This window comes from Bos grunniens, chromosome 10 (genome assembly GCF_055505025.1).
Source record: "Bos grunniens cultivar Pamir isolate PY7600 chromosome 10, Bosgru_T2T1.0, whole genome shotgun sequence".
Taxonomy (NCBI): Eukaryota; Metazoa; Chordata; class Mammalia; order Artiodactyla; family Bovidae; genus Bos; species Bos grunniens.
Genome location: NC_141174.1, coordinates 69,271,598 through 69,290,887, shown reverse-complemented (window position 1 = coordinate 69,290,887; position 19,290 = coordinate 69,271,598). Strand labels below are relative to the sequence as shown.

Below are 19,290 nucleotides of genomic sequence, written 5' to 3'. Positions count from 1 at the left end.
TAGTTTTAATACCTTTAAAACATGCTGCTTTAATAAGTGGCATGTTCTTAGAATTGTTGGCATTGTGTGTACCACTAAAAGGGCGAAATTCCTTACTATGTGAAGAGCTTTTATAAAGATAAAAATTCACTGGGAAAATATGTAAAGTACATAAGGCATGAAATGGCATCCTATAGAAAAAAGTTTTTAAAAAATTGCTTCTAAACATTTAAAGATGCACAAAGTTAGAGTTGCAAAAAAAAGAAAACATTTTTCACTTACTAGGCTAGCAAATACCAGGAAAAAAAAGTCGTAAGTAAGCATTCTCATATGCTACTTACAGGTATTGAAGTGTGTTGGGAGAATAATTGGGACCATCTTTTGGAAAGGCAAATTTTCAGTAACACAGGTAAAATTCACCTGTTTTTTAAATTGGCAGTTCAGAGACTACTAGTTCATACTGAGTGTACCAAGATATATGAAAAGAATGTTCATTATGGCATTGTTTATAGTTGTTAAATAGAAATAATACATCTTCGAGTGATACCATGATCAGTTCAGTTCAGTAGCTCAGTCGTGTTCGACTCTGCAACTCCATGGACTGCAGTACACCAGGCTTCCCTGTCTGTCACCAACTCCCAGAGTTTACTCAAACTCATGTCTATCGAGTCAGTGATGCCATCCAACCAACTCATCCTCTGTCATCCCCTTCTCCTCCCGCCTTCAGTCTTTCCCAGCATCAGGGTCTTTTCAAATGAGTCAGCTCTTCGCATCACGTGGCCAAAGTATTGGAGTTTCAGCTTTACCATCAGTCCTTCCAATGAACACCCAGGACTGATTTCCTTTAGGATGGACTGGTTGGATCTCCTTGCAGTCCAAGGGACTCTCAAGAGTCTTCTCCAACACCACAGTTCAAAAGCATCGATTCTGTGGCGCTCAGCTTTCTTTACTGTCCAACTTTCACATCCATACATGACTATTGGATAAACCATAGCCTTGACTAGATGGACCTTTGTTGGCAAAGTAATGTCTCTGCTTTTTAATATACTCAATGGCACCCCACTCCAGTGCTCTTGCCTGGAAAATCCCATGGACGGAGGAGCCTGGTAGGCTGCAGTCCATGGGGTCGCTAAGAGTCAGACACGACTGAGCGACTTCACTTTCACTTTTCACTTTCATGCACTGGAGAAGGAAATGGCAACCCACTCCAGTGTTCTTGTCTGGAGAATCCCAGGGACAGCAGAGCCTGGTGGGCTGCCGTCTATGGGGTCGCACAGAATCGGACATGACTGAAGCAACTTAGGAGGAGGAGGAGGTTGGTCATTACTTTCCTTCCAAGGAGTAAGTGTCTTTTTTTATTTCATGGGTGCAGTCACCATCTAGAGTGATTTTGGAGCCCCCCAAAGTAAAGTCTGCCACTGTTTCCCCATCTATTTCCCATGAAGTGATGGGAGCAGATGCCATAATCTTAGTTTTCTGAATGTTGAGCTTTAAGCCAACTTTTGCACTTTCCTCTTTCACTTTCATCAGGAGGCCCTTTAGTTCTTTTTCACTTTCTGCCATAAGGGTGGTGTCATGCCACCCTGATACCATAATAGAGCCTTTAGAATGAGAGTAGATAAAATGTGTAAATATGGAATGATCTCTAGAATATATTGGTAAAGAAATACACAGAAGATGTATACTCTTGTTTCTGTAATAGAAATAAAAGTGTATAGATGGTAGAAACATATACTAAATATACATATATGCCTAAAAAGATACCCAGAAACTAACATTGGTGATTGCTTTGGGGTGGGGAGTCTGAGAATCTGTATGGGAAGAAGAGTTATCACAGTATTATTGTCCATCTGTGTGGATTAGCACTTTAAATACTAGACTAAACTCTTGTTTGTACTCTTATGTACAACATGTTTCTGTAGAACAAAGACAGACTTCATCTGTGGTTCCAAAATATAAATTTTTGAAGAACGGTGATCTGTTTTAATGAAGTTTTAAAATCAGAGGGACCTTGGCATAGTCGTCATAAGCAAAGTTTGATATGCATTGGTCTTAACTTTTTGTGGATTCCTTAGACTATTATGTGTAGATTACATGGAAAAACCTTAAATTAGTGGCTCTCAGTCCTGTCCGTGAGAATCACCTTGGGTCTAAAACCACAGATTCCCAAATTGTACTTCAGATGTTCTGGTTCAGAATCTCTAAGGGTGGAATCCTTGTACTTGTACTTTTAAACAGTTTCTCAGGTATCTTTTCCTGCTCAACTGAAGTTGAAACTATTGTATTAAATTGTGTGTGTATAAATTTAACTGAAATGAAAACAAATGAACCCCCAATATCTGCCTTTACTGTTCTGAAAGTTAATTTAAAAAAGACTAATGATTTAATTTTTTGCTTTCCAAAATGATGTGGTTTTTTTTTTTTAATTGAAATATAGTTCATATAAATATTATGTTAGTTTCAGGTGTACCACATAGTGATTTGACCTTTGCATATGTTGTGAAATGGTCACTGTGGTAAGTCTAGTAACCATCTGTTTTCCATAAAAAGTTATTACAATATTATTGACTGTATGCTTTATATTTTATATTACATCCCTGAGGCTTATTTCTTTTCTAACTGGAGGTTTGTGCCTTTACCTGTTACACCCCCACCTCCACATGCTGCTCTCTGGCCATTTCTTTTTACTTCTCAGTATGTGAGAGTCTGTTAGCATTTTGTTTTATTTTTTCCATCTAAGATTTTTGAGTAATTTTTAGAAAGATGACTGTTGAAAAGATGAAATGGTGACTGAAAGGACTTGTGAACAGTCTGGAGTGGTCTATCCTAAAGGCAGTTTTACAGATTGCTCTATCTGCTTATAGATCACTTAAAGCTATACATTCTCCCTTGGCTTGAGCTCTGCGTATCAGAGAGAGACTAATTTTTCAGCTTTATACATGCTTGAAGATTTTAATGTTCTTTTACTGATGGGGCCCTCATACTAGACTTTAGATTCTGTGAGTAGGCACTATTTTTTAAATTTCCTTCTGCCCTCTTTATTATTTCTTTGTGATAAGAATACTCAATGTAGGATTTACTGTCTTGGCAAATCTTTAAGTATACAACACAGTATTGTTAACTAAACTGTTACAATGAAACTGTTAACTGAATATAATACAGTATTATTATGCTGTAAAGTAGATCTTTAGGACTTACTCATCTTATGTAACTAATATGTGTCAAACTTTGCTTATGAGGACTGTGCCAAGATCCCTCTGATTTTGAAACTTCAGTAAAATGGATTGCCCGTTGTTCAGAAATTTGTATTTAACAAATATCCTGTTTCTTCCCTAGATTGGTGACCACCATTCTACTTTCTGTGTTAGGAGTTTTAGATTCCCCATAAAGATGGAATCATTAGTATTTGTCTTTCTGCATCTGGCTTGTCTCACTTTGCATTTTCCAGGTTCATCCATGTTGTCACAAATGACTGGGTTCCTTTCTTTTTAAAGCTGGGTAATATTCCTTTGTATACACATTCCACATTGTCTTCATCCATTCAGCTGTTGAAGGACACTTAGGCTGTTTCCATATCTTGGCTATTATGAACAGTGCAGCAGTGAGTGTGGTAGTGAAGACCTCTTTGAGATCCTCACTTCAGCTCCTTTGCATGTGTACCCACAAGTGGGATTTTTAAAGCATTCTTGTGCATTTTAACATTATTTGTTTTTCCCTTTTTTTATTGTAGTATTTTTAAGTACAGAGCTTCAAGCTTTACAGATACTACAGAACAAGAAGTGTAAAAATTCTCAATTAGATAAAAATAGTGAAATTTATCAGGAAGTTCAAGCTATCTGCGATACCCTTGGGATTCCCAAGTCAACAACTTCTGACATTCCGCTTATGCTAAACCAAGTGGAATCAAAGGTATTGTATTTGTTTTATTTTTTATTTCCCCCAAATTCAATTAAATGCTAACATGTAAACTCTGGGAGATGGTGAGGGACAGGGACGCTGGCATGCTGCAGTCCATGGGGTTGCAAAGAGTCAGACATGGCTTGCCGACTGAACAACAACAGCAAATGTATTAAATTTTATTTATTTATTTTTGGCTGTGCTGGGTCTTCATTGCTGTGCAGGCTTTTCTTTGGTCTTGGAGAGCGGGGGTTATTCCCTAGTTGTGGCATGCAGCCTTATTGTGGTACACAGGCTTCTCATTGTGGTGGCCTCTTGTTGTGGAGCATGGGCTCTAGGGTGCATGGGCTCAATAGTTGCGTTGCGTGGGCTTAGTTGTTCCATGGTGTGTGGGATCTTTGTGGATCAGGGATCAAACCTGTGTCTCTTGCATTGACAGGGAAATTATTTACCTCTAAGCCACCAGGAAAGCTCCAGTACATGTATTAAGGATGGAAATACAGTTGACCCTTGAATACTGTGTGGGTTAGGGGTGCTGATCCTCTGTGGAGTCAGTAATTAACATACAACTTCACAGATGGCCTCTGTATCTTCAGTTGGTATTTGTAAATTCAACCACCTATAGATCGGATGGTACTGTAATTGTATTTAGTGAAAAAAATTCATGTAGAGGCAGACCAGCATAATTCAAACCCATGTTGTTCAAGAATCAACTGTATTTCCTTTAAGTACAAGATATACATTCTAATTAGAGAGACAGTTATCTTTGTGTAAAGCTAAATTTTTCACATAAAACGAGATAGTATGCTTTTCGAAATAGTATGACTTTATTTGCCTATTACTAGTATTCATAAGGGAGAAGGCAGTGGCACCCTACTCCAGTACTCTTGCCTGGAAAATCCCGTGGATGAAGGACCCTGGTGGGCTGCAGTCCATGGGTTCTCCAAGAGTCAGACACGACTGAGTGACTTCACTTTCACTTTTCACTTTTCTGCATTGGAGAAGGAAATGGCAACCCACTCCAGTATTCTTGCCTGGAGAATCCCAGGGATGGGGGAGCCTGGTAGTTTGCTGTCTGCGGAGTCGGAGATGACTGAAGCAACTTAGCAGCAGCAGTATTCAGGAATCAGATCTTAATGAGGAAGTGCTAGGCTTTCTGAAAGTTTGCTGTTTGCCCTGATAGAAATCTCTTTGCAAAGTTAAGGGTCTGGTTTCTAACCAAGGTTGAATTACAGTATAATGAAAGAAGTAAGAGTTTTTCTTTAAAGGCAAACTAAATTTCTTTTTAATGGATGCTGTTAATAAAATTTCAATGTGATTGTCTTTGGCAGTGAGCAAAGAAATCTGCAATATCTGATAAGTGTTTAGGAAATGTTTGTTGTATAGTTAATAAATGAATGAGTACCTTGATGGAGTAATTAAGAACAACTAAGAACAACCAATTAACTAACAAGTAATTAACAACAACAAAATGATATCTCTAGCTTTTGAATTTTTTTTTTTCAATTATAAAACTATCCTCATTCCCAGTCAAGGCGTAAATTAGAATACTGCCCCTGCAGACCAAATTCTAGCCTAATTTCTAGGTTTCATAGGAGTCCGCTAGGAGAATAATACAGGATTAATTTTTCAAGGAAAAGAAAATTTTCACCCTCAAGAATAGATACTAAAACTCTGTTTTTAGACTTGCTGTTTTAAACTATATTCTTGAATAAAGTACTCTTTTGTACTGATAATTTATGAGCTGAAAACAAGATTCGTCTTAATGAATGTAAGAGAATTTTAGTATCATTAAGATAAAAACACAGTATTAAAAAGTTTTGTTTTGTTTTTAGAACTAGCAAACCAAAAAATAAGTCTATGAATCCCAGCTCAAGAATATTGTTCTGTAGTTCATAAATTGCTCTTCAGAATTTGTCTCTCTGGATTAAGAATTATCTGGGGTTACCTAATACCTGGGGCTGTTTCAGATTGAGACAGATTTCTAGACTTTTCCTAATCTTCCAGTGCATCCACATACTGATCCAAAAGATACAATTGAAGTGCCATAAAGTATGCCTATTTAAGGTGTACAATTCAGTGGATTTTATTTACAGAGTACATCATCATCAAAATCTAATTTTAGACCATTTCCATCATTCTCAAAAGAAGCCATGTACCCAGCACTTAACAGCCACTTTGCATTACCACCACCAATTTCCAAGCTAATTTTTTGTTCATAATTTTTAATTCTTTTTGAAAAGAGATCCCCCAACATTAAGCTTCATACTCCTCAAATGTGACCTGTTCCTATTTTCTCTATTATAAACTAAGCAACTGTATATATTTCATCCTGTTTGAAAGACTTCTGATATTGCTAAAGCAAAAACAAATGTCTAAATGTTGTTCACCAAAAATAAAAATGTTTCAATTCAAATCAGTGGCTTTGTAAAAGTGATGAAATGTGCTCTATGGTGACTAATTGAGGGCTTACTCTTTCATTGTCTTGGTGAACAATGGAATGTGTACAAAATATTTAATTGAGTAAAACCAACATACTCAGGGCTTCCCTGGTGGCTCAGATGGTGAAGTATCTGCCTGCAGTGCAGGAGATCTGGGTTCGATCCATGGGTCAGGAAGATCCCCTGGAGAAGAGAACAGCAGCCCACTCCAGTATTCTTGCCTGGAGAATCCCATGGACAGAGGAGCCTAGTGGGCTGTAGGCCATGGGGTTGGAGAGAGTCAGACATAACTGAGTGACTAACACATGCAACCTACTCAGCAAAGGTTTTATTTATTTTTTGTCAGGATGTAAGAGTGTGCTGTCCTAAGAATGTGAATTTATTTCACACGAAACTTAGATTCTCATAATAAAGTCTTTTGGTAGTTACTTCAGTTGTCCATGTACGTTATTTCTTACTCTGGAAAAGGTGTGCTATGGCTTGGATTAATGTAACTTGCTTCCTTGAGGAAGATACTTTGCATTGTACTGAAAATCTTTCTTAGTATGTGAAGTGAAGTTGCTCAGTCGTGTCCAACTCTTTGCGACTCTGTGGACTGTAGCCCGCCAGGCTCCTCTGTCCATGGGATTCTCCAGGCAAGAATACTGGAGTGGGTTGCCATTTCCTCCTCCAGGGGATCTTCCCAACCCAGGGATTGAACCCGGATCTCCTGCATTGCAGGCAGACACTTTATCCTCTGAGCCACAAGGGAAGCCCTTAGTATGTGAAGGTATGTTTTAATGATTTCTTGTTAACATTTTATTAATTCTCTGGCATTCACAACATTTTAAGCATGAATAAGATTGTTTTAAATTGGGGATATACATTTTCACAATCTTCTATGTTTAATTTTAGGTGAAAGATATTCTCTCAAAAGTCCAGAAAAATCATGTGGGAAAACCACTGCTGAAAACTGATTTAAATCTGGAACAGGCGGTAAGGCATCCCCCCCTTTTTCATTAGTTTTATGTAATTAGCTATATTAATATTAGCTTAATTTTATGAATGACATCTAGATTTTTACATGCTTTTTAAAAAAATTTTATATATATGTTTTTGCTTTAAAAAAAATTCATTTATTTTCATTGGAGGCTAATTACAATATTGTGGTGGCTTTTGCGCTACATCGACATGAATCAGCCACAGGTGCACATGTGTTCTCCATCCTGAACCCCCTCCCCACTTCACTGCCCCCTCCATCCCTCTGGGTTGTCCCAGAACACCGGCTTTGAGTGCCCCGCTTCCTGCATCGAACCGGCATTGGTCATCTGTTTTACATATGGTAATACACATGTTTCAATGCTTTTCTCTCAAATCATCTTGCCCTCCCTTTCCCATATAGTCCAAAAGTCTGTTCTTTACATCTGTATCTCTTGCTGTCTTGTCAGTTCAGTTCCGTCACTCAGTCGTGTCGGACTCTTTGTGACCCCCATGGACTGCAGCACACCAGGCCTCCCTGTCCATCACCAACTCCTAGAGCCTACCCAAGCTCATGTCCATCGAGTCAGTGATGCCATCCAACCATTCTCATCCTCTGTCGTCCCCTTCTCCTGCTGCCCTCAATCTTTCCCAGCATCAGGGTCTCTTCAAATGAGTCAGCTCTTCGCATGAGGTGGCCAAAGTATTGGAGTTTCAGCTTCAACATTAGTCCTTCCAGTGAACATCCAGGACTGATCTCCCTTAGGATAAACTGGTTGGATCTCCTTGCAGTCCAAGGGACTCTCAAGAGTCTTCTCCAACACCACAGTTCAAAAGCATCAATTCTTGGCACTCAGCTTTCTTTATAGTCCAACTCTCACATCCATACATAACTACTGGAAAAACTATAGCTTTGACTAGATGGACCTTTGTTCGCAAAGTAATGTCTCTGCTTTTTAATATGCAGTCCAGGTTGGTCATAACTTTCCTTCCAAGGAATAAGCGACTTTTAATTTCATGGCTGCAGTCACCATCTAGAGTGATTTTGGAGCCCCAAAAATAAAGTCAGCCACTGTTTCTCCATCTATTTGCCGTGAAGTGATGGAGTTGGATGCCATGATCTTAGTGCCATCTTGTAGATTTTTTATACTGGAGAATTAAAATGGATTGATATTCTAGAACAGTAGGTCCTAATGTTTCTTCATTCAGATTATTAATTAAAAGAAAATTGACCAAAAGTATTTACAGTGCCCAATATGTTAACATAGTGGTAATTTGAAAAGTATAGTAGCTCAGTGTCAATAAGATGGGAAGTTATTATTTTCTATCCTTACTGGTTCAGACTACTTTGCAAATAGACCTTTCACTTAAATTAATATATTTGATTGAAGATCAGGTAAACTAACAGCTGTTGAGTTTAATTTGCATGTTTGATATCTGTTGAATATCATGAATGTTCTATCAAATATCTTTATTATTTAAACAATTTACTGTTAGGTCTTATGGGATCAAAATGACCATCAAGTACCATCTTTTTGAATTAGTAGGAAACATTGACCACAATTTTCAAAATTCTTTTCTGTGCATAATGAGTCTAAAGGTTATGATTTTTGTTTCCAATTTCTTTAGGAAAAACTGGAAAGAATCAACGATGCTCTTTCATGTGAATATGAGTGCCGCCGGCGGATGTTGATGAAGCGATTAGATGTAACAGTGCAGTCCTTTGGATGGTCTGATAGAGCAAAGGTTAGGCTGTTTTCCCACTCGTGTCCTGTAGGTGGTACTCTGTGACAGCTCTTCAGCCTCTCTCGTCTGTTATGTAATGATGCCGCATTTGCACTTTATTGCTCTATCTGAAGCTCCTGCCTAGACCAACTGCTGGTCTTAAATAATCCTGGTCTCTGTTCATAGATATGTTAATTTCTGACCGTATCTTTCACATTTATTTAAAACTCAGTTGTTATGATTTATGCAAGGATACGAGGAAGTCTGGTGTGCTGTAGTCCATGGGATTGCAAAGAATTGGACACGACTGAGCCACTGAATTGAATTGAACTGATACATAAAAGAAGGCATCATATGTGGTAGTGAGATAGGTATAATGAGCAACTGGTCAATTAGGCAGCACTGATGTCTGAACAAATCTTAAAGGTGTCTTAAGGCTGTGAACTGTGTGCCAATTGAAAAGGGTTGCAGGGTGGGAGCATTCCCAAGTGTGAATCTCTTCAGATAGTTTTCTGGAGAGCTATCGTCCATCATTCCGTTTTTATGCCTTTAATCTGTACCCAGGCTTTATCTGGGATCATCCACCCCACCCTGCATTACAGTCTGGAATCACTCCAGACAGTAAGCTGGGACAAATAGAGGAAAACATTTGCTTCTCCTGTTAGAGGGATCATTGTCCTATGCTTCTGGATATCCAGTGTCTGAAAACCACTGGTTCATGTGGATTGTCCAGTTTTATAGTTGTTTCAAGTGATAGGGTAAATCTGTGCCTGTTATTTTGATACTATTATTATATTCTTTGGGTAAGTGGGTGGTTCTTCTGCCCCGTATTGTATCAGCTGAGGTCACTTATGCAGCTTCATTCAGTGGGTACCTGGGCTGGGGTGGGTTGAAACATCTAAGATGGTTGTCTTGCATGTCTGGGTTCTGCTGTTAGCAAGGGGTCCCTCACTTGTCATCTGTGCTCTTAGGTGGTCTTTCTCCATGTGGTGCCCTGTATTGGTTTCCTGTGGTTGCTGTAACAAACTACCACAAATTTAGTGATTTAAACAATACACATGTATTCTCTTACAGATCTCGACATCAGAAGTCGTAAAATGAAGGTATTGGCAGGGTTGCAAGTCCTCCCAGACACTGCAGGGCAGAATCTATTTCCTTGCATTTCCTACTTTCCAGATACCACCTGTGTACCTGAGCTCTGGACCTGATTCTCCATCTTCAAAATTAATAGTGTGGGATCTTCAGTCTTTCTCTTTCTGCTTCCATTGTCATACTCCTTCTCCTGTGTCTCGCTTATCGAGATCCTTGTGATTACACTGGGCTCACCCAGATAATTGATCTCAAGATCCTAACTTAACTTGCATTTGTATCTGCAAGGCAGCATATTCACAGGTTTCAGGGAGGATGGAGACATCTCTGGGGAGCCATTCTATTTACCAGATGTTTTATCTTCCTTTTAATGGATTTTATTTTTTTCCTGCATTGTATTTCTTTACCATATGCTGCTGCTGCTTTTTTCTTCCTTTCCTTTTTTTTTTTGTTTTTAAAAATCAGGTATTCTGATGAGTCCTTTTTTTCTGTATTCTTTCATCCTAATGGCTTGTATCCTCCTATTGCAATTTGGGCCACTTGCATGCCTATCCTTGGCTACTCCACTATTTCCTAGATCCCATGGTCTTCTCTTTCATTGTTTTTTCCCTCAACCTGCTACAGTAAATGCACAAATAACTTCCTAACAAAGGACACATAGCAGTGATTTTTCTGAATCCTTACATTATGAAAATATGTTTATTCTGCTGCCACATTTGATTGATAGTTTAGGTAAATATAAAATTCTAGGTGGAAAGCATTTTCCCTAAGAATATTGAAGGCGTTACTTCATTGTTCTCTAGCATGTAGTGCTGCAGTTGAGAAACCGATGCCGTTCTCCATTCTTTTGGATGAGCTTTTATTTTTCTCTGAGAGCTTTTAGACTCTCTTCTCTATTCTTAGAGTTCTGAAATTTCACAGCATATGTCAGTCAGGGTCTTTTTAAACTCATTGTGCTAAACATTAGGTGGGCCTTTCAATTTATAAACTCAACTTTTATATTTCTTTTGTATTTTCTCTTTCTGAAACGCTTATTCCGATATTAGACTTTCTGAGTAGATCCTCATAAGTTGCTTTATTTTTTTTCTCATTTTCTCTTTTCCTTTTTGATTCACTTTCTTGGAATTTTCCTCAATTTTATTTTGTGCTTGTCATTAAATTTTTGTTTCTGCCATTTTTTCCTTTCTGGGAATTTTTTTTTCTTCTTGAGTTTTCCTTTCCTGTGTGTTTTTTTTTTTTCTTGTTTTATTTTTATGACTCTGCTATCTTCTTAAATGGGGATGAAGACAATTTTTTATAAAAGGTTTTTTGTTTTGTTTTTTCCCCTTCATTATTTCCTGTCTCTTTCAGGGCAATTTTTGATTTGTTTTTCTTGGTCTTGGTCTTATGGAGGCTTTCTTCAAATGGATTATGGTCTTTTGTTGTCCATATTTAAGAGAAGACACTGAAAAACTGTTTGGGAACTAGTCATTGATCAGGATTGTTGATGTCAGGTTTTGGATTTGGCTACTGTGAACTGGAATTCTAATGCTCACTTGTAGAAGTGTGACTGCTCATTTTTTTAAAGAAGGGAAGCCTCGTATTTTCTGTACATTATTCTCATTTGGCCAGGGGAGGAGTGGCAGCATGGCACCAATGGTTGGAAGAATAGATTATTCCACAAATAGACTGAGTTAACCCCTATTTTTGGCTCCTGATCTCATTTTCTGAGATGTTGGTTCTCTTCTTACCTGTATCCCTCTTTCTAGTCTCTTTATTGTAGTATATGTGTATTTTTTTAAATAATTTAGTATGTGTAATCTGACTCATTTACCTAGAAATACTCCCTTATATATATACATAGTTTCCTTCCAAACACCTAGCAGACAGATACAAAAAAAAATTAAAGAGTGATTAGAACAGGATAAATTTTTTTTAGCATAGTAATAGAATAGCTGTAAGGGAGAGTTGAGGACTGTCTTATGTGTATTTTCTTTCAATAAATATTTATTTAGCACCTCACATGTTGTACACATTACAATGTACCTGGTTCTGGATGAGCATCTCATTACCTTGTATGATTAGATGTAGAACACTTTTAGAATATTTCACTGTCTGTAATATCTAATTGGCTTCTCAGAAGGTTAAAACCTGTTTCTCTTCTGCATGTGTACCAGGATAAATTTTAGACATGTGTGTCCATGTGTTTGGAGTAACCATTGTATGCAAGAAACCTAGATGCTCCGAGAGGTCTGAGTTACCAAAGAAGTAGATGACATGATTGCTGACTTAAAGAAAGGAAATAGAATTTAGATGTATGAAAAGTATGAGTTTTACTGACCCCTGGAAGCTTAACAGAGGTTGTATACATATTGGGTATCCAGTTTAATCTGCTAGAATTTTAATGAGAAAAGGAATTTAGGAATATAAAGAATACTGTGAAAGGTAGTGCATTAAAAGTATCTTAACATACTAAATTGGAGGATATTTTCAGTGTTGTCCTTAAGCTTATACAAGAATCCAAAACAAATGAGTTTTGACGTGCTCTTTGAACATTCAGAGTGGCACAGACTTATGATAATGTATACTCTTGACTAGCCTTAAACTTAGAGACTTTGAGAAAATACTTTTAGGAAGTACCTTGATATTTTTATCTTGGTGTTTTTCATCATGTTTTAGGACAAGGAGATTATGTTTTCATTTTTCTTTATTCTGGAAGATTTTTTAAATGTTTTTTTCTTAGATTATGATCAAATTTTGACCTTTCATGTCATCCTTTTCAGTTGTACATACGCATTTATACCCTGAGTTTTCTTTGTTAAAATTTAATGTTAATGTTAAAATTGTTAAATTTAATGTATCTTTATATTATTCTCCCTATTTCATGTGTCTGATATTGTTGAATGATTGATCAACAGTTCTTCTATAGCATTTAAAATCTTTCCACATTTTATCATATGGATATACTCTATTGATTTTGAGGTTTCCGTTAATTTTGTCTTCTTAGAGCCTGTAATGAAGTCCTTGACAACTACATTTTTGTTCATGTACATGATATATTCCTACAAATGGAATTTCTTGATCAAAGAATATGCATTTTAAAAATGCTCTTCATACACCCTGTATAGAGTTGCCCTTCAAGAAGATTATGCACATTTATTTGTATGGTTAATCTGATTTCTCTATGTTGCTAGTATTGAAATAAAAGTATAATTTTATAGTTCGATTTTTTTTTTTTTTTTTTTTTTACTGAATATAGTATGATCATTGTCCCATATCTCTAAAAGTTCTATTTCAATATCCTTTTTATATTAATTTTTAATTGAGATATAATTCACCATCTTAAAGTATATAATTTAGTGGGTTTTAGTATACTCTCTGAATTATGTAACCATGATCTGATTCTAGAACATTTCCCTCAACCCCAACAGAAATATTCCTTTCAGTGGTCATTCACAGTACCCTCACCTTCCTTTCAGTTCAGTTCAGTTGCTCAGTTGTGTCCGACTCTTTGCGACCACATGGATCTCAGCACGCCAGGCTGCCCTGTCCATCACCAACTCCTGGAGTTCACTCAGACTCACGTCCATCAAGTCAGTGATGCCATCCAGCCATCTCATCCTCTGTCGTCCCCTTCTCCTCCTGCCCCCAATCCCTCCCAGCATCAGAGTCTTTTCCAGTGAGTCAGCTCTTCGTACGAGGTGGCCAAAGTACTGGAGTTTCAGCTTTAGCATCAGTCCTTCCAAAGAAACCTTCCTTTACTATAATCTAGTTTGTCTCTCTTTGGATTTGCCTGTTCTGTGTATGTCATATATATAAGGAATTATACAATGTGTGGCTTTTATGTCTGACTTCTTAGCATAATGCTGTCAAGTTTCATTCATGTTTCCCCACATAACTGCACAATCAACCTTTTGTGTCTGCAGATGTGAAACCTGTGGATTCCTAAATGGAAATTCACTGTGTCAAAAGTTATGACTCTTAATGCTCTTGATTCACATGGCCAAATTGTTTTTTAGAAATTTTGTATGAATTTAAACTCGTACAAATAAGGTCAATGCCATTTTGCTCTAACTTTAGCCCCTTTAATATTTAGAATATTGTCAAGTTTATGGCTAACTTGATGGTTAAAAATTACTAAATTGTTTTCGTTTATTTGTCTTGTTAGTAAAGTTGAACTTTTTTTCATAAGCTTATTAGTCATTTAAATTTCCTATTTTTTTGAAATTTCTATTTGTGTCTTATATTTTTTTCCCCTGAGGCCTTCCGGTTTTCCTTCTGATTGAGCTTTTTATATATTAAGGAAGTTAGCTAGTTGCTTTATTTGTTGACAATATTTTCCCCAGTTGTTATGTCTTTTGATGTGCAGAAATTGTAGTCTTTATAACATAGTTAAGTTTTTCAGTTTTAAAACTTTAAAAAAATGAACTCTTTTTAAAAATTTTTACTTTTTTAAATTGGAGTACAGTTGATTTACAATGTTGTGTTTCTGTTGTACAGCAAAGTAAGACCATTATACATATGCCTACATCCAGTCTTCTTTAGATTCTATTCCCATGTAGATCATTATAGAGTACTGGAGAGAGTTCCCTGTGTTATATGTAGGTTCTTACTAGTTGTCTGTTTTATGTACAGTAGTATGTGTATGTCAGTCCCAGTCTTCCAATGTATTCCTCCCTCCCTTCGTCCTTAATAACCCTGTTTGTTTTCTACATCTGTGACTCTATTTCTGTTTTGTAAATAGGTTCATTTGTATGATTTTTTTAGATTTCGCGTATAAGCAGTATCATATGATATTTGTCTTTCTCTGTCTGACTTAACCTCACTTAGTATGATAATCTTTAGGTCCATCCATGTTGCTGCAAATGATACTAGTTTGTTCTTTTCTATGGCTGGGTAATAGTCCATTGTATATATACACCATACCTTCTTTATCCATTCCTTTGTTAATATACATTTAGGTTGCTTCCATGTCCTGGCTATTGCAAATAGTGTTGCAGTGAACATTGGGGTGCATGTGTCCTTTTGAATTACAGTTTTCCAGACATATGCCCTGAAGTGGGATTGCGGGATCATGTGGTAGCTCTACTTTTAGTTTTTTTTAAGGAATCGCCATACTGTTCTCCGTAAAGAAAGTGAAAGTCACTCACTCATGTCTGACTTTTTGCTACCCCATGGCCTGTATAGTCCATGGAATTCTCTAGACCAGAATACTACCCATAGTAATGTTATATTAATTTATATTCCCACCAACATTGAAGAGGGTTCCCTTTTTTCCACACCCTCTTCAGCATTTATTGTTTGTAGACTTTCTGATGATGGCCATTCTCCCAGCGTGAGGTGATAGCTCATTGTAGTTTTGATTTGCAATTGTCTAGTAGTTAGTGATGTTGATCATCTTTTCATGTGCTTTTTAGCCATTTTTATGTCATCTTTAAAGAAATGTCTCTTTAGATCTTCTGGCCATTTTTTTTTTCACGTTGAGCTACATGAGCTGTTTGTATATTTTGGAGATTAATCACTTGTTCACATTGTTTGCAAATATTTTCTCCTATTGTGTGGGTTTTCTTTTAGTTTTGTTGATGATTTCCTTTGCTGTGCAAGCACTTTTATTTGTCATTTGTTAATTTTTATTTTCATTACACTTGCTAAGTCACTTCAGTCGTGTCCAACTCTGTGCGACCCCATAGACGGCAGCCCACCAGGCTCCTTCATCCCTGGGATTCTCCAGGCAAGAACACTGGAGTGGGTTGCCATTTCCTTCTCCAGTGCATCAAAGTGACAAGTGAAAGTGAAGTCGCTCAGTCGTGTTCGACTGTTAGCGACCCCATGGACTGCAGCCTACCAGGCTCCTCCACCCATGTGATTTTCCAGGCAAGAGTACTGGAGTGGGGTGCCATTGCCCTCATTACACTTGGTGGTGGAACAAAAAAGATCTTGCTGTGATTTATATCATAGTGCTCTGCCTGTGTTTTCCTTTAAGAGTTTTACAGTATCCAGTCTTACATTTAGGTCTTCAATTCATTTGAGTTTATTTTTGTGTATGGTGTTAAAGAATGTTTTAATTTTATTCTTGTACACATAGCAGTCCAGTTTTCCCAGCACCACTTCTTGAAGAGACTGTCTTTTCTCCATTGTATATTCTTGCCTTCTTTATCATAGATTAGATGACTATAAGTGCTTTCTATCCTTTTGATTTATATACCCTACTATTTAGCATTGTAGTATAATCTGAAGTCAGGGAGCCTGATTCCTCCAGCTCTGTTTTTCTTTCTCAAGATTGCCTTGACTTTTTGAGGTCTTTTGTGTCTCCATACAAATTGTAAGTTTTCTAATTCTGTGAAAAATGATATTAGTAATTTGTTAGGGATTGCATTGAATCTGTAGATTACTTTGGGTAGTATAGTCATTTTGAATATTGATTGTTCCGATCTGAGAACATGGTATATATCTTTCCATCTGTTTGTGTCATCTTTGATTTCTTTAATCAGTATCTTAGAGTTTTCCAAGTTCAGGTATTTTATGCTTTTTGTGCTCAGTCATGTCTGACTCTCTATGACCCATGGACTGTAGCCCACAAGGCTCTTCTGTCCATGGGATTCTCCCAGCAAGGATACTGGAGTGGGTTGCCATTTCTTCCTCTAGGGGATCTTCCCAACTCAGAGATTGAACCTGCACCTCTTATGTCTCCTGCATTGGCAGGCAGATTCTTTACCACTAGCACCACCTGGGAAGCTCTTAGGCATTTTCATGTGATGGTAAATGAGATTGTTTCCCTAATTTCTTTTTCTAGTCTTTCATTGTTAATGGATAGGAATGCAAGAGATTTCTGTGTTTTAATTGTATATTCTGCAGTTTTGCCAAATTCTTTAAGCTCTAGTAGTTTTCTGGTTGCAGCTTTAGGATTTTCTATGTATAGTATTATGTCATCTTCAAACGTGACAGTTTTACTTCTTTTCCAATTTGGATTTCTTTTATTTCTTTTTCTTCTCTAATTGCCATGAGTAGGACTTCCAAAACTATGTTGAATAAAAGTGGTGAGAGTGAACATCCTTGTCTTGTTCCTGATCTTAGAGGAAATGCTTACGATTTTTCACCATTGAGAATGGTTTTGCTGTGGGTTTGTCATGTATGGCCTTTATTAAGTTGAGGTATGTTCCCTCTGTGTCCACATTCTGGAGAGTTTTATCTGAAATTGGTGTTGAATTTTGTCAAAAGCTTTTTCTGCATCTGTTAAGATAATCATATGGTTTTATTCTTCAGTTTGTTAACGTGATATATCAAATTGATTGATTTTACCTATGTTGAAGAGTCCTTGCATCCCTGGGATAAATCCCACTCAATCATGGTGTCTGATTGTTTTAATGTGTTGTTGGATTTGGTTTGCTAGTATTTTTTTGAGGATTTTTGCATCCATGTTCATCAGTGATATTATCCTGTAATTTTCTTTTTTTATATCTTTGGTTTTGGCATCAAGGTGTGGCCTCATAGAATGAACTTGGGAGTGTTCCTTCCTCTGCCAAGTTTTTGAAATAGTTTGAGAAGGATAGGTGTTAACTCTTCACTACATGCTTGATAGAATTCACCAGTGAAGCTGTCTGGTCCTGGACTTTTGTTAGACGTTTTTATATTACTGATTCAATTTACAAATTCTGATGACTTGTTCATATTTTCTGTTTCTTTCTGGTTCAGTTTTGGAAGGTTGTGTCTTTCTAAGAATTTGTCCTTTTCTCTAGGTTGTCCATTGTATTGGCATATAGTTGCTCTAGTTAAACAATGAACGTTTGTTATATTTGGAATCCCTTGTTATAGGTTATGCATTATTGTTATTATTTTACAAATAGACAATAGTTCATTCCAGCACCATTTAAAAAAATGTTTTCTCATTGATCCTTTTTTATGTTTTAATATTCTTTATTTTTTAGAGCAGTTTTAGGTTCATAGCAATATTGAACAGAGGGTTCTGAGATTTCCATTTGGCCCTTGCTTTCACATATACTTAGCCCCATCATCAACATCCACCACCAGTGTAGTAAATTTTTGCAGTTGATGAACCTACATTGATAAATCATTATTATCCAAAGTCTGTAGCTTACATTAGGTTTCACTCTTGGTGCTGTACATTCTGTGGGTTTGAGAAAATATGCAAAGAGGTATATCCACCATTATAGTATCATACAGAGTATTCTCACTGCCCTAAAAATCTTCTCTTCTTTGCCTATTCTTCCCTCCCTCCCCACAACCTTAGCAACCCATTGATATTTTTTTATTATCTCTCTAGTTTTGCTTTTTTCAGAATTTCATATGGTTGGAATCATACAGATTATTATTTTCAGATTAGCTTCTTTCATTTAATAATAGGCATTTAAGTTTCCTCCATGTCTTTTGTCTCACTGATCTTTGCTGCTTCGTCTTGTATTCATAAATTTTGAGGCCGGGAATCTTAACTGCCCCTTTTGTTTCATCAGTTCATTCCCTCCCCTCAACAAGTTCCATTTAATTAGAGTGAAGTAGGATAGCGTACCTGTACAACCAGTCTAAAAGGATGTTTTGAGGATTAAAGAAATGATATTACATGAAGAATATCATAGCACTTTTAACAAGTAGTCAGTGAATGTAAGTTGTTAAGGCAGTGATGAATAATTTCATATTACCTGTTAATAGATGATAAAACTCTTTCCAAAATTCTTTTAGTCATTTCATACATATTTCATTTCTGAGTTAACTGTAGATATCCCTTACCTTCCTGCTCCACTAAAAATACATCCCAAGAGGACTGCGGTAAATGTATAAATTAATTGCAAGGAAAACTGACAATACTCAATGTCCCCATTCAGAAACATGGTATTTCTCGCCATTTATTCAAGCTCTCCTTTTGTTTTTGTAGATTTACTAATGTTTTCTTCTTAAAGTTTCTGTATGTGTGTTTTCAGTAAAGCTGTTTTTTAGGTATTTTGCTCTTTGGTAATAGGAGTGGAATCTTTTTTGTGTTACTTTTAAAATGAGTTGTTATGGGTAGTTACATGGTCTTTTAGCATTTCTTGGTCTCTTTTTTTTCCCCTTCATTCTACTAACAGATTATCAGATATTTGAATGTTTTGCTGTTTTTTTCTTTGCTTGTGTTTTATCTTTTTTTTTTTTTTTTTCTCTGAAGATCATGATTGCCATTGCTCTTTCACTGAAATGTTCTTTGGTTCCTTTTTCCCCCTGACTTTTGTCATTT

At 36.7% G+C, this 19,290-nt stretch overlaps 1 protein-coding gene across 18 annotated transcripts in view; it reads left to right on the top strand.

Moving 5' to 3' along the window:
* Positions 1-19,290, top strand: part of TSLIG3B (tRNA splicing ligase complex subunit 3B) — a 70,412-nt gene that overhangs the window by 47,976 nt on the left and 3,146 nt on the right. For 10 of the 18 annotated variants that reach the window (XR_015133709.1, XM_086318959.1, XM_086318961.1 and 7 more), the window contains 4 exons: positions 323-388; positions 3,710-3,888; positions 7,212-7,292; positions 8,904-9,020. Coding sequence is in view for 15 of the 18 variants with exons in the window: in XM_086318959.1 (XP_086175085.1) it covers positions 323-388; positions 3,710-3,888; positions 7,212-7,292; positions 8,904-9,020 (443 nt within the window). In the remaining 3 variants the exon portion in view is untranslated. Of the gene's footprint in view, positions 1-322; positions 389-3,709; positions 3,889-7,211; positions 7,293-8,903; positions 9,021-10,073; positions 13,294-13,546; positions 19,277-19,290 lie in introns of those variants that run through there. The other 8 variants (XR_015133710.1, XM_086318960.1, XM_086318973.1 and 5 more) reach the window with 5 other exon arrangements.